The sequence below is a fragment of the Macaca fascicularis genome, chromosome 4 (genome assembly GCF_037993035.2).
Source record: "Macaca fascicularis isolate 582-1 chromosome 4, T2T-MFA8v1.1".
Taxonomy (NCBI): domain Eukaryota; kingdom Metazoa; phylum Chordata; class Mammalia; order Primates; family Cercopithecidae; genus Macaca; species Macaca fascicularis.
Window position 1 is genome coordinate 78,053,755 of NC_088378.1, and position 27,029 is coordinate 78,080,783.

The 27,029-nt window shown below is 36.2% G+C and overlaps 1 protein-coding gene across 3 annotated transcripts in view; it reads left to right on the top strand.

The window, feature by feature from the left end:
• The window catches only part of MMS22L (MMS22 like, DNA repair protein), a 136,896-nt gene that overhangs the window by 19,648 nt on the left and 90,219 nt on the right, over nt 1-27,029 (top strand). The window contains exons 10-12 of one of the 3 annotated variants that reach the window (XM_045390299.2): nt 7,143-7,187; nt 8,637-8,813; nt 16,690-16,752. In XM_045390299.2, the coding sequence (XP_045246234.2) occupies nt 7,143-7,187; nt 8,637-8,813; nt 16,690-16,752 (285 nt within the window). The remainder of the gene's footprint in view (nt 1-7,142; nt 7,188-8,636; nt 8,814-16,689; nt 16,753-27,029) is intronic. The other 2 variants (XM_065543688.1, XM_045390301.2) reach the window with 2 other exon arrangements.

Genomic DNA, 27,029 nt, shown 5'->3' on the forward strand with positions numbered 1-27,029 from the left:
TCTATCAGAAATCTTTTAGACTAAGGTATTTACTACCCATTAGTAACCTAGAAAACATTTTTAGTCAGGAAATGTGGCAGGTTTAGAAGATATGTGGAGAAATAAAACAGGTTTCTATTACTCAATTTTATCTTATTTCAAGGAGGGAGGAAGAGAAGCAGAAAAGGGAAGATGAGAAACTTACTTTCACTTCATTTTCAGTCATGTCTTCAGAACAGGGCTTTATTTTATTTCAAGTACTGTAAGTTATTGAAAAAGAGAAGTATCCCTAGGTAGAAGTAAACAGTCTCTTGTAAAACAATATCAAAAATGGTTTATGTTATATGAAAGGGTACTTTTGATTTTTTATGGATTTAAAAATTTTCCAGGTTTCTGTAATTTGGGGTTTGGGTGCTGCTATTTTTTTTTTTTTTTTTTTTTTTTTTTTTTGAGACAGAGTCTTGCTCTGTTGCTCAGTCTAGAGTGATCACTACAGCCTCTGCCTTGTCATGATCTCGGGTCACTGCAGTCTCCGCCTCCCAGTTCAAGCAATTCTCATGCCTTAGCATCCTGAGTAGCTAGGATTACAGGCATGCACCACTGTGGCCAGCTAATTTTTGCGTTTTTGGTAGAGACAGGGTTTTACCATGTTGCCCAGGCTGGTCTTGAACTCCTGACCTCAAGCGATCTGCCTCCCTTGGCCTCCCAAAGTGCTAGGATTACCGGCATGAGCCACCATACCTGGCCTGCTGTCTTTTTTTAATAACAACTCTATTTTTATAGGTTTGCAAGTACTGTATTTATTTTGAATTATTACTTTAGCATCAAATAAGTGTAAACTTAATATATCTTTGTTGAGTTAAAAATTTTTTTTTTCATAACCTAGAAGCAGTTGCTGAATTGCGTAAACTTGAACTTTGGCTCTCAGGCATTATGGGGTACAAGAATAGAAGATACAGTTCAGAGTTGATCAAGTTGGTAGCCTACAACTACACCAATTATCCATAAAACTGGGCACTCAGAAAGATGAACTAGAAACTCAACTAGATCTGAAAGGACAATTGACTATCTTTAACCATGGTGCTTTTCAGAAGTTTAAAATTGCTTCTGTGTGTTTTTTGTTGTATTCTATCCCTTATGTGGGATTACAGACTGAGTTCATGTTACCTAGATTTTATTAAAAATTTCAAACAGTTGAGCCGAGGAGATCAAGGATACAGTGAGCCAAGATTGTGCCACTGCACTCCAGCCTGGATGACGAAGTGAGACCTTGTCTTGAAAAAAGAAAAAAAAAAAAAATTCAAGCCATTGAATTCTGGGTAGCCAAGAAAAATGGATGGATGCCTAAACCCACATCTGCCTACATAATCTTCCAACAAAATATAGAACAGCAAAATCAAATATATCTACGGTTGACTCTTGAACAATGTGGGAATTAGGGATGTTGACCCTTCCCCCAACAAGCAGTCAGAAAACTGCATGTAACTTTCGACTTCCCCAAAAAACCATTAGTAGCTTACTGCTGACTGCAGTCCTTACCCATAACATAAAGAAACAATTAACATGTATTTTGCCAGGCGCGGTGGCTCAAGCCTGTAATCCCAGCACTTTGGGAGGCCGAGGCGGGTGGATCACAAGGTCAGGAGATCGAGACTATCCTGGCTAACATGGTGAAACCCCGTCTCTACTAAAAATACAAAAAACTAGCTGGGTGTGGTGGCGGGCTCCTGTAGTCCCAGCTACTTGGGAGGCTGAGGCGGGAGAATGGCGTGAACCCGGGAGGCGGAGCTTGCAGTGAGCTGAGATCCGGCCACTGCACTCCAGCCTGGGTGACAGAGCGAGACTCCGTCTCAAAAAAAAAAAAAGTATTTTGTATGTTGTGTATATTATATACTGTATTCTCATGATAAAATAAACTAGAGAAAATAAAATGTTAAGAAAACCTTAAGAGAATATATATTTACTTTCATTAATTAAGTGGAAGTAGGTCACCATAAAGGTCTTCATCCTTATCTTCATGTTGAGTAGGCTAAGGAGGAGGAGGAAGAACAGGAGGGGTTGGTCTTGCTGTCTTAGGGGTGGTAGAGATGGAAGAAAATCCATGTATAAGCGCACCCATGCATTTCAAACCTGTGTTCAAACGTCAGCTGTATACAAAAACATGCATATTATATAACTGCAAATGGGAGTGCTTAGTACCGTCAGTTTTAAAAACAGCCACTAAAGCTCTTACCACAAGCCTTTCTAATAAGGCAGGGCAGTCTGAGAAAAACTGCTCAGAGAAGAGAACTAACAGTGGTTATATTTTAAAATCATTGCCAGAATGTGAAGATACTGAAAAAGTTTTCTTATAGATCAGAGAACTGATGATAAGAAAGAAACATAGAAGTGTCCATATTACATGGAGTTTCTGTAGAATAAAAATATGAAAATGAGTCATGGTACCTACCCATTGGTGATTGGGTGATGAAGAGCACCAGAAGAGAAAGCAGAGAATTTAGGGTCTTAAAACACCACCACCAAAAAAAAGAATAAATCAAAGGACTCATACCCATTCCCACCACCAAAAAAAAAAAAAAAAAATTCGGTAAAGAAATGGGAAAATGGGACTTTGGTGCATTGTCAAAAGAAGGTGCCCCTGAATTAAGAATCTTTTAAGCTAGTCCTAATCTACAAAATGAACGGAATGAAACTAGACCCTTAAAAACTTACTAGAAAAAAACAGATTTGATATACTTTACTTGATGGCATCCTCTCCCCCAGAAACAACTGTATAAAACAGAAGAAAATGACAGCATTGTAGATTGAATTAATTTGTCTGTTCAGACTAAAGTATAGAAAAACACCTTGAATAAGATACTCAAATGTTAAAAACAAATGGACAGAAAACGGGTAGGATGGAAAGAATACATTGAATGTAGGAAAGAAATAGGAAGAGGAAAATTATATCAGAATTGATTAAATTACAAGATGACTAAGGGAGAATAGACTTAAATGAAAATTTAATAAGGGACATAGAAGAAAGGTTGAAAAACAACTAAGGGAATAAAAATGAGATAAATATGAAGAGAGTGAGAAAATGGTTGAGGTGGAAGATAGGCAAAGATGAAATAACTGTACATATAAATGCAATCCCTAGAAAACACTGTGATATAGCTAATATTAAAAACTATAATCAAAGGAAACTTCCCAGAAATAAAAGATCTAAATCTATATTTTGAAAAGGCCTACTGGATAATTTGAAAGATTAACCCCAAGCAATCCACCCAAAGACAGGTCTTACTAAAACTGTTTCACTTTAAACATAAAGAAAAAAATCTCCAAGTTCTCTAGGCACAAAGACCAAACAACTTATAAGAGCAAAATAATTTTATTGACATTAGACTTGCAAAGTCAACTTAAAGCAAGGTCTGAATGCAGCATTTAAAATGACTCAATGAAAAAGTGTGCGCCAAGGATTTTGTAACTTCGACGCTAGCAATCCCACTTCCATGCATTTACTCTAAATGTATACCCTCCAAAATTAAAATGCATATGCATACGTTTATTTATTGCAGTATTGTTTTTATAGTAGTATAGTAGAAACTATCTAAATTCTCATGTATAAAAGAGTGGTTGAGCAAACCATGGTCTATCTGTACTCTGAAGTATTATTCTGTATTAGTGTGTGTTCTCCAGAGAAACAGCCCATAGGATATATAGATTTTTGGATTTATTATAATGAATTGGCTCACAGAGTTATGGAGGCTAAGAAGTCCTGAATCTGAGATTGGCAAGCTGAAGACCCAGAGGAGCTGATGGTATAATTTCCAGTCTCAGTCCAAAGGTCTGCAAATCAGGAAGGCCAATGGTGTAATTTCCAGTCTTGAGTCCAAGTTTGAAGGCAGGAAAAGAACAGTGTATCAGTATGAAGCACCGGGTGTCTTCTCCACCCTCAGTATGACTTTTTGTTGTATTCAGGCCACTAATGGATTGGATGGCACCCACCCATATTAGAGAGGGCAATCTCTTTACTCAGTCTACCAATTAAAATGTAACTCTCAACCAGAAAACCTTTATAGACACACCCAGAATATTTAACCAAATATCTTGGCATCCTGTGGCCTGCTCAAATTGACACATAAAATTAACGATTCTATTTATAGTTATGCAATAGAATGAGGAAGATATCTGAACTGATATGGAGTGAGTTGCAGAATGTATTGTTAAGTAATACAAAGTTCAAAACAATATAGGATGATGTTACCTTTTGTATAAGAAATTAGGAAAAAGGAAATGTGTGTGTGTATATATATGTGTGTGTATATTCAATTGTGCACAAATACTGGAAAGACAAACTATTGAGATTGGTGGGTAAAAATGAAGATGGATGGGTGAAAATGGAGTGGAAGGGTTTGATGTAATTATTTGGGTAGTTCTGTTAATGTTTCACATGCCCCCAAATTGAATCAATCTGTATGAAAGGTGCACTCAGTGGAATATAACAGAAACAACTGAACTTAAATGTATTTTAAATGAATAACACTGTTTGTGGAGATTGGCAGTACTAACCCAGGTAACTTTAGAATGTACTATTTTGACACCGCTATAAGGCTAAAGACAAAAGAATCATAAAGAACTGTAAATATTTCACTTAGGAGATTTGTTTTTTACATTGTTATGTGAAGATTAGCAATTTAAAATCTATTATATTTGTATTCTTGGACTGGACAAATTAATAAATACATTGTGTGTAATTGGAGTCAGGTTCGTCTGTGTTGGGAAATTGAGTTATACATATGAAAAGAAGAAAAGCCAGCATGAACCACAATATTTTGGATTAGAATTTGATATAGTGTGAAATACTTCTTTTTAATATATAGGACCATGTATAAATGTATATGTGTGTGTGCATGCATCCATTTCCTACCTTTTTCACTGGGTGGGCTTACAAGCAATGATCCTGAGTAATAGTATACACATTGCAGCTATATCTTAGTTTCAAAATAACCATTCTGTAGTGAAAGGAAACAAGAGTCTCACCAAAGGGCTGATTACAGGATGAAGCATGGAAAGTAAACATAAGCCTGCAACATCTTGTACCAGAAACTAAGGAAGTGCTCAAAAAATGATGAGTACATGTCAAAAGGACACTAGAGTCAGCATTAAGGTCTATAGGCTAAAATAGCTTTATTTTTCCTCACTTTTTAAAGAGATTAATAGGTAAAGAATTTTAGGTTGACAAATACTGTTTTGATACAGTAAGGATATCATTCCCACTGGTCTCCATTACTGTTGAGCTACAAAGTAGTAAGGGATTGTAATCTGTTCAGTAGGAATATGTGAGTCCCTACCGATATAAATAAATTGGGAAAAGGGAAACTCTTCCTAATAGATGTAGAGTCATGGAATTGGAAAATCACCATTTGACAAACTCCATGGTAATTGTTTCAGGCAAGAATCCTCAATGGATGCTTAAAGGAGTGGACAAAACTGATGAAAAACAGCACATGTACATAGTTTGCTAAGATCTTTACATAATATTTATCAATTATAAAAGGGAAAATAATAACTTTATAGTACAGAAAATGTGGCAGGTACTACCTTAATCAAGTAATCAAAGTTAACTATTAATAGGACCGGTTGATATCATGTGCCACCAGTATGATGCCTTGAAAGTACAAAAATAGGCCAGGTATGGTGGCTCACGCCTGTAACCCCTGCACTGTGGGAGTCCTAGGTGGGAGGACTGCTTGAGCCCAGGAGTTCAAGACTGGGCAACGTAGAGACCTCGTCTTTACAAAAAATAAACAAGATTATTTATGTGTGGTGGTGGCATGCCTGTGGTCCCAGCTAGTGGGGAGGCTGAGGTGGGATGATCACTTGAGCCCAGAGTTTTGCACCACTGCCCTGCAGCCTGGGCAGCAGAGTGAGACCCTCTCCCCCAACAAAAAAAAGAATAAAATGCGTAATATGAGACAAACCTAAATATCTGATATACTCTTTAAAAATATCAAGCTTATGAATGGTATAATCTGAGGAACTCTTACAGATTAAAGGAAGCTGAAGAAACTAACAGATTAAATGATGTGATAGCTAAATGCATCTTATGATTGCTGCATAATGGTATAGTAGACTAATTTTGAATAAGATCTGTTATGCACAATAAAAAGATGGAAAACATGAAACAGTGGTTAAGAGACATTAAGAATACAGAGGATGTCTGATATACTTCTAACTATAGTTAAAAAGGAAGTGGAACAACAAAAATATTTGAAGAAAAAAATGACTTGAAAATTTTCAAATGTTAATGAAAGCTAGTCAGATAAATTCAAGGAACTCACATAGGGTAAATAAAAAGAAAAAATACACCCAGATGCATCACAGTGGAATTACAGAAGACCAAAGACAAAGAGAAGAAATTTAAAGCATCAGACAGAGAAATGTGTTACTTTATTTTATTTTAAGAGAGAAGGTCTCACTCTGTCACCCAGTCTGGAGTGCAGTGGTGTGGTCACAACTCACTGCAGCCTCAACCTGTTGAACTCAAGTGATCCTCCTGTCTCAGACTCCTTAGTAACTGGGAGTACAAGCGCATGCCACCACGCCCAGCTAATTTATTTTTTTATGGAGATAGGGTCTCTGGGCTGCCCAGGGTGGTCTCAAAGCAATCCTTCTGCCTTGCCCTCCCAAAGTGCTATGATTACAGGTGTGAGCTGCCACAGCTGGCCAATATAGCACTATTAAAAGAGTGACAATCAAATGGACAGCTGACTTTTCAACAACAACGGAGGCCAGTGGGAATGATATCCTTATTGTATCAAAATAATGTTTGTCAACCTAAAATTCTTTACCTATCAATATCTTTAAAAAGTGAGATAAAATAAAGCTATTTTCATTGAAGCAAGATTGAAGGGAATCCTTAGGCAGAAAAATGCTGATGCCAAAATGGGAATTCTGACACGTAGAAGAAATAAAGAGCAAAGAAAGTGGTACATGTTTTGTATAAATCAGTAATATAATTTATTGGAATTAAAAAATAGAGCTAAAGCATATAGTAATAGTAGCATCTAAAGTTAGTAGGGCGTAAATGAGCTAGAGTCTTTTAAGGTTCTTGTTTGTTCTAAGAGAAAGGTCTATATTAACTTACTAAGACATTTGGATATATGCTGTTTATTTCTTAGATCATCACTAAAAGAAGAAAATTGGACTTTTTAACTTCCAAGCAGGTAGATGGGGAAAAAATAAATATTCAACCCTAGAGAAGGAGGTGTTGGTGGATACAGTAGGTATACAAATAGAAATATGCAATAAGATTGTAGATTTAAAACTAAATGTATTAGTCATTATATTACCTGCAATGGTACTACTAAAAGCTCCATTTAGAAGACGTATTGTCAGGATAGATTGTAAGCTGGTTTACAAGAGGCATATCTAAAACAATATATCAAGGTTCAAAATGGATAGAAAAGATACAAGAAAGTGACGTATTAAATATTGGAAAAATTTTGACTTAAAAAAGCATTAAGTTACTTTATAGTGATGAAAGGTTTACTTTATCAGTAATATAAATTTAAATTTGTAGTGGCTAATAACATGGTGTTAACCATAGCAATTTAAAATGGACAGATTTTCAAAGAGAAATACACATACATAGAAATAATGAAATATATTTCTAAATAACTCATAGATTAAAGAAGAGATGATGGAAATTATAAAATATTCTGAAGTAAATAACATTCTGTAGACTTAAGTTTTGGAACTACAGCTAAAGTTATAATTAGAGGGAAATTTGTAACTTTATATGCAAATACAGGAGAAAAAGATTGAAAATTAATGAACTAAGAATTTATCTCAAGATGTTAGCAATAAGCCCTTCATAGTAAATCCAAAGAAAGTAAAAGGAATACAATTAAAAAATTAACAAAAAATTATGAGATTAAAACAATGAAAAAGATAAAATGAGCCAAAAGTTGGGTCCTCAAATTGATACCTAAAATTGGCCAATTTTATTTACGATTACAAAAATACTCAATACTAGAAATATAAAAAGAAACATGACTTCAGTTTCTGTATACATTAGAAAAGTAAGAGATACTGTCGACAACTTTATGTCTAATAACCTGAACATTTACATGAAATACCTAGAAAAACCTAAAACTCACTAAATGTTCTGCAATAGTAGATTGAATAAATGTTTTATCATACAGTCATATACTGGAATATTGCAATGAGCTATGGCTGTTTTCATTAATACAGATGAGTTCAGAAACGTAGCGTTGACCAAAAGAAGCAAGTTACAAAAGAATTAGAAATAAGCTGCTTGAGAATACAGACATGCATTTAATAAAAACAAAATACAGATGAAGCCACACAATATGTAATATAGGCTGGTATACCTGTGTGGCAAAACAAAAAAGCAAGGAAATGATTTATCATGAATGTCAGCAAAATTGTTACCACTGGATGGAGGAAGAAGATGTGGTGACATGTAAGGTACTTCTAAAGTACTATTTATGTTCTGATTCTCAACCTGGGTATTTTTATTATTTAAGTTTCATATATGTATTTTGTCTTTTGTATGTATGCTTCATTATAAAAATGGAGAAAAACCACTAACTCAAAGGTTATTGAAACTGTCTTAATTTAATGGAATCAAATTACCTCTGTTTCTATAGTCATTTTGGAACTGGTTGAATAAACTACTTAAAACACTGCTTGAAAAATCAAGTGACCAGAGAAGACCCTCTGTGCCTGTAATCCAGTCCAGGGATCCATTAGGTTTTAGTTGGTGGATTATTACTCATGTAGCATCATTTTACCAGTTTGATCGCCATGGAGTACCAGATGAAATGGTAAGACTTCATTTTTTTAAAAACTTTCTTATATTGTGAATTAATACGTAATTATTTGGACAAATTAGAAGATAAGTGAGCAGCAACAAGAAAAGTCAGACTACAATCACAGAGATAAATTATTTATATCCATGTATAATGTTTCTGTAAACATCTTGAAAAATTATAAAGTTCATGATTTAATTGTTTAATTAAAAAAAATAATTTGTAGAAGATTTGGTATGTAGTCCTGGCCCTGCTGCTGAACAGTTGTGTGACCCTGAGCAAATTACTTAAACCTTTCTGGTCTTGTTTTCCCTTAACAAAAAATCATGGGATTGGATTGTCACAAAGGTTCTTTGTAGTTTTAAAATCTGTTATGATTGGCAAATAAAGTTCTCGAGGAATGAATTACTTATTTTTATGAATAATTTAGTAAAAGTACTGCAGAATAGCACTTCTTTAGTGAAGCTTTTTGCTAAGATAATTTTAAGCAACCATGAAGTTTGCTTCTAATAGGAAGAGATTTTAACTAATATATTAATTTCTCATTAGAAACATTTTTTACAGTGTTACTTTAAAACCCCATGAATAAAGTCAGCTAATAGATGTATACTTTGAAGACCTATTTTTATACAATTTCTACCATATTCAGAAATTAATAGTAGTATATTATTATATCAGCCTATCAGCTCCATAAAATAAACATCTAGAATCATGAAGCCAGTTTGTCTGTATTTGCAAAATTGGTCTTTTTTATGGCAGTGGTTCCCAAACCTGGCTGATCATTAGACTTACTTGTGAGTTTTAAAAAATCCAAGTATCTAGTCCAGCTGCGGTGGCTCATGCCTATAATCCCAGAACTTTGGAAGGCCAAGGCGGGTGGATCACTTGAAATCAGGAGGTCAACATCAGCCTGGCCAAAGTGGTGAAACCTTGTCTCTACTAAAAATACAAAAATTAGCAGGGCATGGTGACACACACCTGTAGTCCCAGGTATTTGGGAGACGGAGGCAGGAGAATTGCTTGAACCCGGGAGACAGAGGTTGCAGTGAGCTGAGATCATACCACTGCACTCCAGCCTGGGCAACAGGGTGAGACACCATCCAAAAAAAAAAAAAAAAATCCAGATATCTAGATCTTAACTGTGGAAATCCTGATTTTTAAAAAGTTCCTTGGTTCTCATCCTCTATGAGGTTTGGGAACCATTGCTTTATAAAACATATTCTTTGATAGGCTTGATAGATTTTCCTCTTTGGAATATTGGATAGACCCAGCTTTGAGAAGTCATTCATGGAATCTGAGGGTTAGTTAGTATTAATATAGCATCATAGAAATGGAAAGGGTCTCAAAAAGTCCTCTAAATAATTCCCCTAATAATAAAAGGTCCTGTAGGAGATCCCAGAATACAGTGAAATAGTCAGAAATTGCTCTGAGGAGTTCACACACAGCCCAATATCAGTGTATTTGAGTATTCTACCAATTTATTGAGAAAAGTCAATGAACTTCTCACAGAAAAGAATTGTGTGTTTTTTGCTTATATCCATGATTATGTACCATGCTAATACAGAGCAAATAATAAATTTTAGCAATTGCCACTATTACTATAGTAAGTGCTTTTATTAAACGTTTTTGTGGAGTTAATGTGATTTCAGTTTTTTTTAATTATTAGAATATTAGAACAATATTAAAGGAATTAAGAAAATTTACCTGTAATTCTAAGGTCATAATATAAGCATTTGCATTTCTCTTCCTTTTTAACTTTAGTTCCTCCAAGTATATATTTCTTATTTTAATCAATGTAAGTAAATATGGCAATTAGTTGTTTCTGAGTTTCTGTTATGCATTAGCATAATACTAGGTGCCTGTCAGAGGATACACATGAAATAGATTGTACTACTTTTTTTTTTTTTTTTTTTTTTTGAGATGGAGTCTCACTCTGTCGCCCAGGCTAGAGTGGAGTGGCATGATCTCGGCTTACTGCAACCTCTGCCTCACGGGTTCAAGCGATTCTCCTGCCTCAGAAAGTAGCTGGGATTACAGGCACACACCACCACGCCCAGCTAAGTTTTGTATTTTTAGTAGAGATGGGGTTTCACCATGTTGGCCAGGCTGGTTTCAAACTCCTGACCTCAGGTGATCTGCCTGCCTTGGCCTCTGAAAAGTGCTGGGATTACAGGTGTGAGCCACCACGCCCTGCCAGATTGTACTACTTCTTGCTTCAAGGAACATGCTTTTAGGTTATTAATACTTGGTGGGACTGTATAAACAGTTATTTGAATGCATAGTATATTTCAATATTAGTTGATATTGACCCCCCAGATATTCTCAGTGTGGTAGACAATCTAGTCACATTAATATATATCATTGCTATTGCTATTGTAATATTGAATTGCACTGATTTATAACCACCCATGGTTGCAGTGCTGAAATCACTCTTCTATTTCTTTTTTCTTTTTTTTTTTGAGATGGAGTCTCACTCTGTCTCCCAGGCTGGAGTGCAGTGGCGCAGTCTCGGCTCACTGCAAGCCTCACCTCCCGGGTTCACGCCGTTCTCCTGCCTCAGCCTCCCGAGTAGCTGGGACTACAGGCACCCGCCACCACGCCCAGCTAATTTTTTGTATTTTTAGTAGAAACGGGGTTTCACTGTGTTAGCCAGGATGGTCTTGATCTTCTGACCTCGTGATCTGCCCACCTTGGCCTCTCAAAGTGCTGGGATTACAGGCGTGAGCCACCGTGCCCAGCCCTACTCTTCTATTTCATAGAGAACTCCAGAGGAGATTATTGCTTTTATTAGCTCTGAATCAAGATAGTAAATGAATTGTCTGTGTTTAATATAGCTTAACTCATGTCTTTTATATTTGTCAGCAGTTCCTGTGTGATTTTCTTTTGCCAAGATTTTTAAAAATCACATATTTTATGTAGAAGGTTTTAAAAACAAAGGCCCTGGTAATTATTATAAAAAGGATATGATAAAAATGATGAAGATGTGAAATATGTATGTGTATATGCACATGTAAAATAAACTTTGCCTTTATATATGAGTCCTCAAAGAGTTTTAAATATTTCTGGATTTCTTAAAGGCTTTTAAAGAAAAACAAGCTCTCTAGTTAATAATAGTTTTCATTTGGGGTAAAATATATGCTGCATTTGCAACGTATTTAATATTTCACAGTAACTATGTATTATCTCAGTGAAATATTCCAAAGTAGGTGAGAGGATAATATATTCATTTTACAGGTCAAGAAATTGAGATACACAGTGGTTAAATATCACCCCTATTTTATCTCTTAGATAAACTTGATATTAGAGTTCTCCTAAGGATTGCCTCTTACGACTAGGTATTTGGTAGGGTAACCATGTGTTCCATTTTGCCAGGTACAGACAGTCCTACTTTATACCTTATTGTCTATTTATCCTGATTAATTTTTCCTTTTATCCTCAAAGTGTTTAATTGACAAATCAGACAGTAATTCTAATCTATGAACATAAAGGCATATTGATGTATTGTTTCTGAGATATTATATAAGATGTTAATTTGGGTCTGGGATCTATTTAGAATTTTGAAAATTTTTTTTATCCTTATGATATATATTAATATAACCAACTACAATAGAGAAAATGGTTGTGCAGTAAGCATGCTTTATTCTAATAAGTAATCTGGAGTGAGAGATGATATGAAGTAATAATGGCTAGTCATATGTTCTTCACCAGAGAAATATCTATAATCTTGTGGCAGTGTGGCAATGTTTGTTTTTAAAAGTGAACTGCTTTGCCCTGAAGGTTAATGTGAAATCTTTACATTTTAAATAGGTTTAAAATGTAAACCTATAGTGGATTTAAATCACAAAGCTATAATGGATTTAACTCACAAAGCTAGCCCATTTCTTAGTGTTGGCCTATAAGAAAAATTTGAGATCTCACTTTTTATATTAGAGTCATTAAATTTTCATACATTTCTGTTTAATGCTTTTCTCTCAGCCAAGATGAGAGTGGGTTACTCTCTCACAATTCTAGTCATCTATTTTAAAACCAAATACAGTTTAAAGAGGAAAATTACTTCTGGGCATTGCAGGGGGTCAGTTTTAACAGTGTTTTCTGTACCCAGAACATAATGCAATTAGTCAGGCTAGCTGATGCTTGTCTTTGAAACATCTGAAATAGTAACCAGATAAAAGTGTGAAATGTAACCTTAAAATGAGAGCTGCACCAGACTACCTAGTCTGCTGGAAGTGGAGGGTGGAGGATCTGTTTTACATGTCTGGTAGAGATCCTACCTATACTAAAGCTTAAATGGGTGTCTTAGTTTTAATGGTGAAATAAGGAATATAAAATGTAGCCTCAGATTGATGACATTCTACCTCCTTTCTATCAGCAGATTTAACTTGGTATGTAGAAAAAAAAAAAATGTTGTAGCTTCCCAAAGTGAAATTTTATTGTGCAAGAAAAATCTATATCTCTTTGATACATATTCTCTTACATTTGATTTGAGCATGATATAGTTGCCATTCTTTTATTTGAATTGCAGTTTATTTTTGTTTTAGATTATAGCCACAAAACTGATTTATATAGTTGAAATTCCTTGGGTGAGAATTATACTGTTTTTCTGTAATTCTTGTGATTCAAATGCTTTGATAACACTGAATGATTGAAATATACTCAACACTATCCAGTTATAAAGCTAAAACTTAAATTATATCAACCCTGTCATGGCCCTTCTCACTTGGCACTGGAGGTGACATTTTCTTAATAAAGAATGATACAAAAATGAATTGCTGAAATCTGAGCGAAGGCATGCTAAGGAAAAAAAAAATGGTTACTGGTACATGTTATAATAGAAGAAATATAGGCTTTGGCGCCAGATAACCTTGGATTTGAATTCATTCTTTGACTTGTACATACATGACCTTTCTGAGACTTAATTATGTTTTCTGTGAAATGGGGAAATTTTTTTGAGGAAGTAATATTTCAAGAACCTGACACAGTGGACGTACAGTATTGATAGAAGAAAATGATCTTTTTTTGAGAGAGACTTTTAGTGCCAACTACCAAGTTTGAGGGGACAGTCCCTAATACTGTCTTTACTTCTGACACCAGTTGCAAGCTCGGGGTTCCCAAAACTACCTTAGTTTGATAATTTGTTAGGACTCACAGAACTCACTGAAAGCTATTATTTTGTTTTCTTAAAGGGGAAGGATATAAATTAACATCAGCCAAGGGAAGAAGGGCATAGGCCAGAGTCCAAAAGTACCAAATGTGGACCTTCTATTGTTTTCTCTTCATGGAGTCAGGCCACATTCGTCTCCTGGCATCAGTGCGTGACAGTATGCAGGGAGTGTTGCAAAACAGGGGTATTCACTCAAGCCTCAGTGTTCATAGTTTTTATGGGAGTTCCATTATGTAGGCATGGACTACTGAATTGCTCACATGGCTGATTTCAGTTTCCAAGTCAACTGACTCAAAGACCCCAGCCTGAGTCACATTGTTGTCTTTTGGGCATGACCAGACCCTAAGCTAAGACTATTTGGATACGTCCAACCTTCACTCTCTATCACATTGTTAGATTATCCAGTATGACCATAGGACCCTAGTCAAACAAAGATGCTACAATCAGGTATAACATTCCCAGGACCCAGAGATGACCTCCAGAAAGCTAGGGTCAAAGGCCAGATCTTTTTTTTTTTTTGAGACGAAGTCTCCCTCTGTTGCCCAGACTGGAGTGTAATGGCGTGATCTCGGCTCACTGCAACCTCAGCCTCCCGGGTTCAAGCAATTCTCCTGCCTCAATCTCCTGAGTAGCTGGGATTACAGGCACGCACCACCACACCCTGCTAATTTTTGTATTTTAATAGAGACGGGGTTTCACCATGTTGGCCAGGCTGGTCTCAAACTTCCGACCTCAAGTGATCCGCCTGCTTCGGCTTCCCAAAGTGCTGGGATTACAGGAGTGAGCCACTGCACCCAGCAGGCCAGGTCTTTTCTTTGGGCAAGGCCAAATTCTTTATTCCACATTTTCTCCCAATAAATGTTTTGTTGCGTTCACTTTATTTTTGTATGTCAAAAAGTCAATAATTTTGCTAAAAATAAATCATTGTATTAGTAATCTATTGCTGTGTCACAGAAGTATCAGCTTAAAACAAAAATTTATTATCTCACACTCTCAATTTCTGAGTCAGGCATTCAGGAAAAGCTTAGCTGGGTGGTTCTAGCTCAGGGTCCCTCATGAGGTTGCAGTGAAGCTATCAGCCAGGGCTTCAGTATCTGAAGATTTAACTGGAACTGTAGAATTTGCTTTCAGCTTTATTTTTTTTTGTGGGCAGAATGCTTCAGTTTCTCATCATATGTGCTGTTCACAACACATTAAGTTAACAGGTCAGAGTATCATGAAGATGGAAGCTTCAGTGTCTTGTAACCTATTCTTGGAGGTGACATACTATCACTCATATTGGTATTGGTAGTCTGTTAGTGACCAACCCTAGTACAGTATGAGAGGGGATTGTAGAAAGTGTAAATTCCAGGAGACAAGGATTATTGGGGGACATCTTAAGAGGCCGACTACCATACTCAGTATGCGCTTTATTAAGAAAATATTTATTTAGTGATTTACTATAGTTAGCATTTTATATGAATATCGTCTAGCCATTTAAAATCATGAGTATTCACTTATTCACTATGATTTAACACTTTCTTGGTCATTTGAGTTCATGCCTGTGAACATCATATTCTTTATAACAGTGATAAGAAGGGTATGATGAAGGTCTTCTACTTTTTAAGGCCTCAGGTTCTTCTTTTTGAGGTCTTATGATTACTTTCTTTTTATTTCTGAGATGAAGCCTTGCTCTGTCACCCAGGCTACAGCACAGTGGCATGATCTTGGCTCACTGCAACCCCCATCTCCCGGGTTCAAGCAATTCTCCTGCCTCAGCCTCCCAAGTAGCTGGGATTACAGGCGTCCACCACCACATCTGGCTAATTTCTGTATTTTTAGTAGAGACATGGTTTCACCATGTTGACCAGGCTGCTTTCCAACTCGTGATCCACCCGCCTCGGCCTCCCAAAGTGCTGGGATTATAGGTGTGAGCCACTGCTCCCGGCCATAATTACTTTTTATACCTTTTTTCTCCCTCCACATTAGAAACTGGTTATTATTTGCTTATTCTTTAAAATGCTTTTTTTGCTTTTGGTTTTGTCCAGTATCCACATATCCAGAACTTTAAGAACTGAATATTAAGTGAACTGAGTGTCCTCTGAGAATGTCATCCAGGCTTTCCTTGTGGAAATGTGGAATTGTTTTAAGTTCCTACCTAGCCTTTGTGAAAGTCCTTTCTAGCTTTCTTCCTTATCATGGAGATCATTCTAGATAGTGGAGGTTGTCAAATAGGTGGCCATTAGCTATATGAGGTAGGACCGTCTAAAGCTTTCTTTATTTTCTGTATAAAATTTTTAGTCACTTTGTTTACTAAAGTAGATGGTCTCAGGTTTATTGTTCATAAAATGAAGGAAAAAGCTCTAGTGATTAAAGTGGAAAATAGGGATGATTACTCAGCATAAAAAAAAACAAAAATACATGTAGATATATAATGGTTTTTTTTTTTTTTCTGTTGGATTTTGTATCTGAAAGCAGAAATGAAATATTTGGTAGAATATTTATAATCTTACTAAAGCACCACTGTTACAACTCCTGATATGGTTTGTATTGGATTGGAATAGTTGTATATTTTTTTCTGCCAAGTTTGTTAACTCTTTACCAAAACAATATTAGAAATTCAAGAAATTACATTGATGCTGAATGATAGAGGAAAATGTACTGCACATTTAATTTGCTATATTCTAATTTTAAATATGGGCATAATCGAGAGCAATAATTTTGATACACTACTGTTTACTTCCTTTCTAGAGAAAAGTAGAATCAAATTGGAACTTTGTAGAAGAACTGCTGAAAAAGTCCATCAGTGTTCAGGTATGCAATTAAAGTAAGACAGTTTGTGGACTTTGCTTAATTTTTATGCCATACATTTTATTTTTAGCAAGCTGTTAAAATGATTCAGATAACAAATAACTTCCATGCTTTGAAGGGTCATCTCACAGTAGTTTCTTTTAGTGATTATTCTTTAAAGATTTTTAACACTAAGTTGTCAGTTAAAGGACAAAGATAATATCCTAGTTGGTGACTTTGACAAAATGTATTCAAAATAAGTGGTAGATGCTTCAGAAGTGTATGCCATTCCTTGACTGTATGATATCAAACTAGGTGACACAATGAGGGAGATAGTCATTGGCATTGAAAATTCAGCTATATCCTCATCACAGCGGGAAGGTGACTTGCCTTGCTGAGCAATTTGTCTTACAGGCTTGAATCATATTCTAACTGATAAGGTCCTAGTTTCTGAGCATTCATTTCATACCTTATCATTTTCCTTTCTGCAGAGCTGTTAATGTAGTGCTTCATGGCCTAGAGGTCACACTTGACCTCCTTTTAAAATAGTTTTAAACATGCTGTTCATCACATTTTTAAACATATTGTGTGGAAGCCCTGTAAAGTTTTGTAATATGTTATCATTTTTGTAAGAGTTTATGAAAAATTATAATAAAGAATATTTTGGAATTTAGGAAATATTTTTCATTTAAGAAATAAAGATTATTTAAAACTTGAAGAGGAATAAAAGAAATATAGTATAATATTGCTTTATACGTGTGTGTGTGTATGTGTGTGTGTATGTGTGTGTGTAGTAGCTATGTCTTTGGAAAACATTTTAATTGCTTGAAATTTTCTTTTACCCATTATCTGCATTAACTCTTACTTTTTTAGGAAACATAAAGGCATTTAGTTATAATATGAATCATCTAATTATGAACTAAAAATTCTATCTTAGAATGCCAAAGAATTCTGCATACATAAATTGGATCAAAAACAAAAGATCTATTATCTTTTTATAATCTTTCCCACAATCCCTGGAAAAGTTTTTATTATATTTTGTCCTATATCATATCCATTGGTCTTCCTCATTTTTTTTGAGAACATATTGATTTAGTAACTTAAAAATTTTTTTATGTATATTTTTTATTTCGGAATGAAGGGAATTACTAAAAAGTGGTTGTAAAATAAGATGCATATTACAGTGGTCATTGTCATTTGTATCAGTTATTAATTCAGTCTTACTGCTTTAACATAGCATACTTAAAACCAAATCCAAAGAATTTCAGCAAAGTCTGGATAACATTATTCTGTTGGGAGTTACTGAATCTGAGTCAGTAACTAGGGGCTTTAATTTCCAATTAAGTTGTAACTGCTTGTGTCCTTTAAATTTACTTCTACTTGGCCCATGTTTCTGTTGTATTTAACGATTTTTAAACTCCCTTTCAACTCTAACAGTGTATGAATTTATGGTTTTGCACTCAGCTGGTTTTAAGTTACAGAATATTTCTTAGGAAGCTTTAAAGGTTTATATGGATAAATATATATATATTATATGTATTTACATAGATCTCAGCCCTGCACACCAGAGGTCTAGATATAAATTCAGCTCTGTTGGCTGTTGGGGGAGCATAGCAGGAGTGAGACTGACCTTGCTGGCTGCATGGGAGCTGGGTGAGGCCTGCCACTGCCAGCTTTCCCCACTTTTCTGGAGACCTGTGTGAAGCAGCAGAGGCAGCCATAATTCCCCTTCGAACATAATTTTGTGGCCCTGAGAACTGCCCCCACCCATATCTACTCCACAGTGTTTTCATCAAGCCCTTTAAGGAGAATCTGAGCTCAGACATGCCTAACCATTCCTCCACCTTATGGTTTGTATTAGGGTTCTCTAGAGGGACAGAACTAATATATATATGGGAGTTTATTAAGGAGTATTAACTCACATGATCACAAGGTCCCACAATAGGCCACCTGCAAGCTGAGGAGCAAGGAATCCAGTCCGAGTCTCAAAGCTGAATAACTTGGTGTCCAGTGTTTGAGGGCAGGAGGCATCCAGCACAGGAGAAAAATGTAGGATGGGAGACTAAGACAGTCTAGTCTTTTTATGTTCTTTTGCCTGCTTTTTATTCTGGTGGAGCTGACAGCTGATTAGATTGTGCCCACTTAGATTAAGGGTGGGTCTGCTTTTCCCTGCCCACTGACTCAAATGTTAATCTCCTTTGGCAGCACCCTCAAAGACACACCCAGTATCAATACTGCATTCTTCAATCCAATCAAGTTGACACTCAGTATTAACACAGTCTTTCTTTACTTACCTGGTAGCCGAAGATAGAAAACATAAACTCATGAGAGCTCCATGGCCCCATCCATCACCTGATAAACCTGAATACTTACGCAGGTGATTTCAGGGCAAGTTTATATCCCCCCCTATAGTACCACAGCTGATGCTCTCTTGAAAGTGCCACCTCCTGGCTGGAGGCCAACCAAGTCAAGCCATTACAGCAACTCAGAACAGCCCTGCTCCAAGGAAGGAGAAGACAACATCTAATTCCATTAACTGTAACATCCTGTTTAACCAGAGGTCCTGAGTCTGTCCACATGACAACTTCACTGGCAGCATAACCAACATTTGAGAAAACCAGTGTACTAAACAAAACTACAACCAAGGATCCTCACAGAGTCCATTTCACTCCCCTGCTACCTCCACCAGAACAGGTGGTGGTACCACGGCTGAGAGACCTGAAGACAGATCATATCACAGGACTCTTTGCAGGCACCCCCCCCTCCCCCGCCGCCCCAGTACCAGCCCAGAGCCCAGTAGCTCTGCTGGGTGGCTAGACCCAGAAGAACAGTAACAATCACTGCAGTCTGGCTTTCAGGAAGGGGGAGAACACCACATCAAGGGATCACTCTGCAGTACGAAAGAACATTAGTCCTTGGATCTCAGATCTTTCCTCTGACATAGTCTATCCAAATGAGAAGGACCCAGAAAAACAATCTGGTAATATGACAAAACAAGATTCTTTATCACCCCCACAAGATCACACTAGCTCACCAGCAATTAATCCAAACCAATAATAAATCTCTGAATTACTAGAAAAAGAGTTCTAAAGGTAAGTCGATCATTACGTTACTTAAGGAGGTAACAGAGAAAGGTGAAAACCAAATTAAAGAAATTTTAAAAATAATAACATATGCATGAAAAGATCTCCAGAGAAATATATATCATAAATGAAAAACAATCACAACTTCTGGAAATGAAAGACACATTTAGAGAAATGCAAAATGCATGAAAAGTTTCAACAACAGAATCGAACAAGTAGAAGAAAGAGCATCAGAGCTTGAAGACAAGGTTTTCAAATTAATCCAATCCGATAAAGACAAAAAAGAATTTGTTAATAAATGAACAAAACCTCCAAGAATACTGGGATTATGTTAAGTGACCAAACCTAAGAATAATTAGTGTTCTTGAGGAAGAAGAGAAATCTAAAAGTTTGGAAAACTTATTTGAGGGAATAATTGAGGAAAACTTTACTGGCCTTGCTAGAGGTCTAGACATCCAAATACAAGAAACTCAAATAACACCTGGGAAACATCACAAGAAAGTAATCACTTAGACACATAGTCATCAGGTTACCTAAAGTGAAGACAAAGGAAAGCAGCTTAAGAGCTGTGAGGCAGAAAGCATCAGGTAACCTGCAAAGGAAAACCTATCAAACTAACAGCAGATATTTCAGCTGAATGCAAGCTAGAAGGGGTTCGGGTCCTATCTTCAGCATCCTTAAGCAAAATTATCATCCAAGAATGTTGTATCCAGTGAAACTAAGCTTCATAAATGAAGAAAAGATAAAGTATTTTTCAGACAAACAGATGCTAAGAGAATTTGCCACTACCATGCCAGCACTGCAAGAACTGCTGAAAGGAGACCTAAATCTTGAACCTCAAAATATACCAAATAAACCTCCTTAAAGCATAAATCTCACAGGGCCTGTCAAACAATAACACAATGAAAAAAAGGCATTCAGGCAACAACTACCACAGTGAATAGAATAGTACCTTACATCTCAATACCAACGTTGTATGGAAATGACCTAAATGTGTCGCTTAAAAGATACAGAATGACAGAATGGATAAGAATTCACCAACCAAGTATCTGCTGTCTCCAAGAGACTTAACACATAAGGACTCACATAAGGTAATGGGGTGGAAAAAGAGTCCATTCAAATGGGCACCAGAAGCGAGCAGGAGTGTTGCATCAGGCAAAACAGATTTTAAACCAACAACAGTTTAAAAAGACAAAGAGGGACATTATGTAATGATAAAAGGATCCAACAGAAAAATATCACAATCCTAAATAGGGAACATACACAACTAACACTGGAGCTCCAAAATTTATAAAATAATTACTTGACCTAAGAAATGAGATAGATGGCAACACAATAATGGTGGGGGACTTCAATATTCCACTGACAACACGAGTCAGGTCATCAAGCCAAAAAGTCAACAAAGAATCACTGGATTTAAACTATACCCTAGAACAAATGGACTTAACAGATATTTACAGAATGTTCTACTCAACAACTGCCGAATATACATTCTGTTCGCCAGCACATGGAACACTCTCCAAGATAGGCCATATGATAGGCCACAAGTCTCAATAATTTTTACAAAATTGAAATTATATCAGCTACTCTCTCAGACCACAGGAATAAAATTGGAAAGCAACTCCAAAAGGAACCTTGAAAACTACACAAATATGTGGAAATTAAATAATCTGCTTCTGAATGATCTTTAGGTCAATAATGAAATCAAAATGGAAATTTAAAAATCCTTTGAACTGAATGATGATAGTGACACAACCTATCAAAACCTCTGAGATACAGCAAAAGCAGTGCTAAGAGGAAAGTTCATAGCATTAAATGCCTACATCAAAAAGTCTGAAAGAGCACAAATAGACAATCTAAGGTCATACTTCAAGGAACTAGAGAAACAAGAACAAACCAAACCCAAATCGCATCCAAAAGTGGGCTAAGGACATGAGTAGGCAGTACTCAAAAGAAGATATGTAAACGGCCAAGAAACAGATGAAAAAATGCTCAACATCACTAATGATCAGGGAAGTGCAAATCAAAACCACAATGCGAAACCACCTTACTCCTGCAAGAATGGCCATAATTTAAAAACAAAAAGTAATAATAGATGTTGGTGTGGACTTGGTGAAAAGGAAACACTTTTACACTGCTGGTGGAAATGTAAACTAGCACAAACACTATGGAAAACATTATGGATATTCCTTAGAGAACTAAAAGAAGATCTAACATTTGATCTATCAGTGCCACGACTAGGTGTCTATCCAGATGAAAAGAAGCATTATGAAACACTTGCACATGCATGTTTATAGCAGCACAATTCGCAATTGCAAAAATATGGAACCAGCCCACATGCCCATCAATCAATGACTGGATAAAGCAAATTTGTTATATATAGAAAGTGGAATACTACTCAGCCTTAAAAAGGAATGAAATAATGGCATTTGCAGGAACCTGAATTGAGTTGGGGACCATTATTCTTAGTGACGACACTCAGGAATGGAAAACTAAGCAACATATGTTCTCGTTTATAACTTGGAGCTAAGCTATGAGGACACAAAGATGTAAGCATGATATAATGGACTTTGAGGGCCTGAGGGGAACGGTGGGAGTAAGGTGAGGGATAAAAGACTATACTTTGGGTACAGGCCAGGTGTGGTGGCTCACACCTGTAATGCCAGCACTTTGGGAGGCCAAGGCAGGTGGATCACCTGAGGTCAGGAGTTCAAGACCAGTCTGGCCAACATGGTGAAACTCTGTCTCTACTAAAAATACAAAAATTAGCTGGGTGTGGTGGCACATGCCTGTAATCCCAGCTTCTCAGGAGGCTGAGGCAGGAGAATCACTTGAACTTGGGAGGCAGAGGTTTCAGTGAGCCAAGATCATGCCATTTGCACTACAGCCTAGGTGACAAAAGCAAAACTCTGTCTCAAAAAAAAAAAAAAAAAAAGACCATACTTTGGGTACAGTATATATTGCTCAGGTGATGGGTGCACCAAAATCTCAGAAATCAACACTAAACAACTTATTCATGTAACCAAACACCACCTGTTCCCCAAAGACTATTGGCGGGGGGAAGAAAAGTAAGTCAGGTGACCAACCATCCTGGTTTGCACGGCCCAGAGTTTCAGTGCTAAACCAGGAAAGATCTGAGCAAACCAGGATGAGTTAGTCACCCTGGAAGTAGGAATAATATGACTAACCTAAGAAACATGCTCTATGAATTTAGGCCTAGCGTCAAGTCAAAATAATATCTTTCCTATGGGAAAAGAGGCCATTATAATATTTAGGAAGAAGTAGTGTTATGGTTCTCTGCTGTTCCTTCAGTTTTAGTGTTCCTTGATTGTACCAAATTATATTCTACAAGTAGTATAGGACTATGTGTTGAATTTCTGGAAACCAATTTTGTGGGTGCAGTAGTAGGTAGTCATAAAGAATAATATATTTGGATAGAACTATTGGTTTGATTATATCTATTTTCCTCCCATTGAGGTAAATTGAAATCTGACCATAGTCATGTACTTGATCTCCAACAGTGACAGTGGTGAAAGAGTCCATTTGCTGTGTTTAAAAACAAAAACCTTCCAAAGATACAGCAGCCTTCATATAAAATTAGTCTACACTTCATTATACTTTTTGTTTTTATTTTTCATTTAAAGAGACAGGGTCTTTCACTGTCACCAAGGCTGGAGTACAGTGGTGTGGTTATAGCTCACTATAACCTTGAACTCCTGAGCTCAAGCACTTCTCCTGCCTCCTTCTCCTGAGTCATTAGGACAGGTGCATGCCACCATCTGTGGCTAATATTTTCATTTTATAGAGGCAGATCTTGCTATGTTGCCCAGACTGTTCTTGAACTCTTAGCCTCAAGGAATCCTCCTGCCTCAGCCTCCAAAAGTGCTTGGGATTACAGATGTGAGCCACCGCACCCAGCCCACCACTACAGCTTTAATCAAGCAAATAATGTTTCAAATTCTTTTTTCTTGCTAGAGAGGATCTGCCAGAAACAGGTAGAGTTTTAGTTTAGTAAAGAGAACATATATTGCTCAATTTTACTTACATAGGTACAAATAGTAAAGTGCTTTAAAAACAGTTTTTTAGAGGTAATCCTATTTAATATTTGTGAATGCTAATTGTAAACGTGTTCTGCCTTTGGAACAGCATTATTGTTTTCATATGAAAAAAATATTTTTCATCTTTTGCTACCTGCTTTTTAAAAGCCTCATTGTTTTCTGAGATCACAGAAGTAATTTTTAGTTTTATAAAGGTTATGGAAGGGTATTTAAAAAGTAAACTTGATTTTAAAAAATCATTTTGATTTTTTAAACACACATTAATTTGGAGAGTCCAGGAGTGGAAACAACTCAGAATGTGATTAGATCTAAATAATGTGGGACAATAGTCTTTAAATAACTAACTAAAAATCATAGTGTTTCTTGAGTAGAAGGACCTTACCTGGGATATTGAAGTCCAACTCTATTCACTCCTAAAAATAAATCCAATTAGGGAAACTTCTGGTAACAGTTGCTGTTTAGACTGTGAATAAATTTTCTTCTGATGATGATTTCTGATAGGTAGATTCGTTATGCATAAATAAATGAGCTTTTGTTAAATTATATATAATAACCAGTTGTTAAATTGCCATTTCTATATAATAACTAAGGTAAAAGAGTGAATGTGCTTATTATTAGTTCAATTAAAGATTTGACCTATGTAGTATGCCCAAATGTAATATGCCTAAATTTGATTGTTCAAAATAAAGATAAGACATTCTTTAAAAAAGGACTAAAGCAGAGATTAGAAGCAGGCATATTCATTTAATGGACTTATTGGAATATTCATTAAATAGTTCTTATTCTCTCCCTGTCTCATACACACACACACACACACACACACACACACACACACGAGATGAGACACACTGAGATCCCATAAGGGCCTCTGAAAATGTGGGAGATGAGTAGTACTCCTTGAGCCAGTCAGGTTTAAGGCTGTGTGGAAAAGAGGCCCACAGGCCTTATGGCTTATTAAAAACAATCTTTAATCAGAGGGCATGGAATTACATGTCTTTAGTCAAGTCTCTGTGATTAGGTAGGGTTTGCTTAAAACTGACAAAATTGATATGTATCATCTTAAGGAACACTACTGTGAACCTGTTACATTTATTATTTGATCATCAAAAGAGTAGCATTGGTCTAAAAACAGTGCATTTCTCTCCTGCAGATAAAACGACAGCTATCCCTGTGCAAGCACTGTACTTAACACTTACTGCACATTCCTTCACTTAATACTTAGGACGGTCTTGTGTAGTGATGATATTTCTGTTTCCATTTTACACTTTTACAGACTGAGGCCCAGAATGTTTAAAGAACTTGTCCAGGTTCACACAGCTAGCTTGGGAAATGGCAGAGCTGAGATTTGAATTTTCATATATGTTTAACTCCACTGTTTGGTACCTAGCATTCATCCTTTTGCTTTTCCCAAACTTTGCATATTTTTTACAGTTTAAATATGTTTTTGTGGATTTTACATGGTAAAGTGAGTTTCAGATGTCAAATAAAACAAAACCCTTCAATATTAACTTTGATAACATAATCTACTTTTTAACCTTATAAACATGATAAAATTAGTATGCTTTATTTCAATTCAGTAGTGTGCCATAGGAATCAATATGAACCTGAATCTAGTTTAATATTTTCTTAATAAAATTAGAGGCTAATGATGGACAGAACCTTGCCTTCTTTGGTTAAATAAGCTTAATTGTTTACTCAAGAAGCTAAATGTCTTTCCCTAAGCCATAACTACTTGTTGGGAAGAAGCATCAGAACCCAGATCTCAGTTTTGTTCATGAATCATTTATGGAGGCTTTTCGGTGAAACAGGCACTGTGGTGTATACACCATGTGGGCATTATTCTGTCTTTCACAGAGCTCTTAGATACTTGAAAGCAGATAAACTTAACATGGTAAGTATGATGATGTAGGTATGCCTAGTGTGCCATAAAAGCATAAAGAAAGGCCACTTATCTAGTAGGGGAGTTAGGAAGTCTTCTGGAGAACTTGTAGTCTGAAGTGTATTTTAAATAATGAATAAAGAGTTAAGGCCTTGTCAAAAAAAAAAAAAAATTGTGCATTGCTGTTTTTTACCCATGTTTGGGTTACTCTTCTTTCATTGAAAAAGTTTTATACTAAGATCACTGTGTTCTTCTTTACCTGTACACCATTTCTGCTAGTGACCCTGATGTTATTGTGTATAATCAAACTGTGCTTTCAGTTTCTTAATAGCATCACTACTTATTAGATTTTCTTTTACTTGCCTCATCTTCTTCCTCCCATGGTTATACTCTACAGTTTTTCACTTTTCATTTTTCTTTTCATTTTGCCTATTACCATTGACCTTTTCATTTTTCTGTCCTCTTCCATTTCCTCACTTTCTTTCTTAAACAATGTATACAACCCATTATTACAATTACTCCATGAGAAACATCTTTAATTCCATGGCCCTTAACTTGTTTTAACCATGAAAAAACCATTTTTTCTCTCCTATCTCCCACACCACCCGCAACTGAATATTGTGGGAGAAAATCATACATTCATTTTTACTAAGGTGTCTGACTTTAAATTCTTGATCATAATCTTAAATGGCTGTCAGCTCTAGAATGTTTGCTTTTCTACTCTCCAAAGTGACTTATTTCAGAACTTCTGTTTTTGTTGTTGGTGGTTTTTTTGTTTGTTGTTGTTGTTGTTGTTGTTGTTGAAAGAGCGTCATTCTGTCTCCCAGAGTGCAACAGTGCAATAGCAGTCTCAGCTCACTGCAACCTCTGGCTCCTGGGTTCAAGTGATTTTCCTGCTTCAGCCTCTCAAGTAGCTGGGATTACAGGCGCCTGCCACCTCGTCCAGTCCAGCTAATTTTTGTGTTTTTTAATAGAGATGGGGTTTCGCCATGTTGGCCAGGCTGGTCTTGAACTCCTGACCTCAGGTGATCCACCCACCTCGGTCTCCCAAAGTGCTGGGATTACAGGTGTAAGCCACCATGCCTGGCCCAGAACTTCTCTTTGACATACAAGTTAATACGTGCTCTTCTCTAATCCATTCAGCTCAACATCTTGCCTCATAAATTATTGAAAAGTAGAATTGGTCAGTTAAGAATTCCTCTCTTTACACCTTCAAATCTCCCAATACATCTGCTTCATACTTGCTCTCTCAGACTATTCTTCTTTTATATTGGAAGTGTC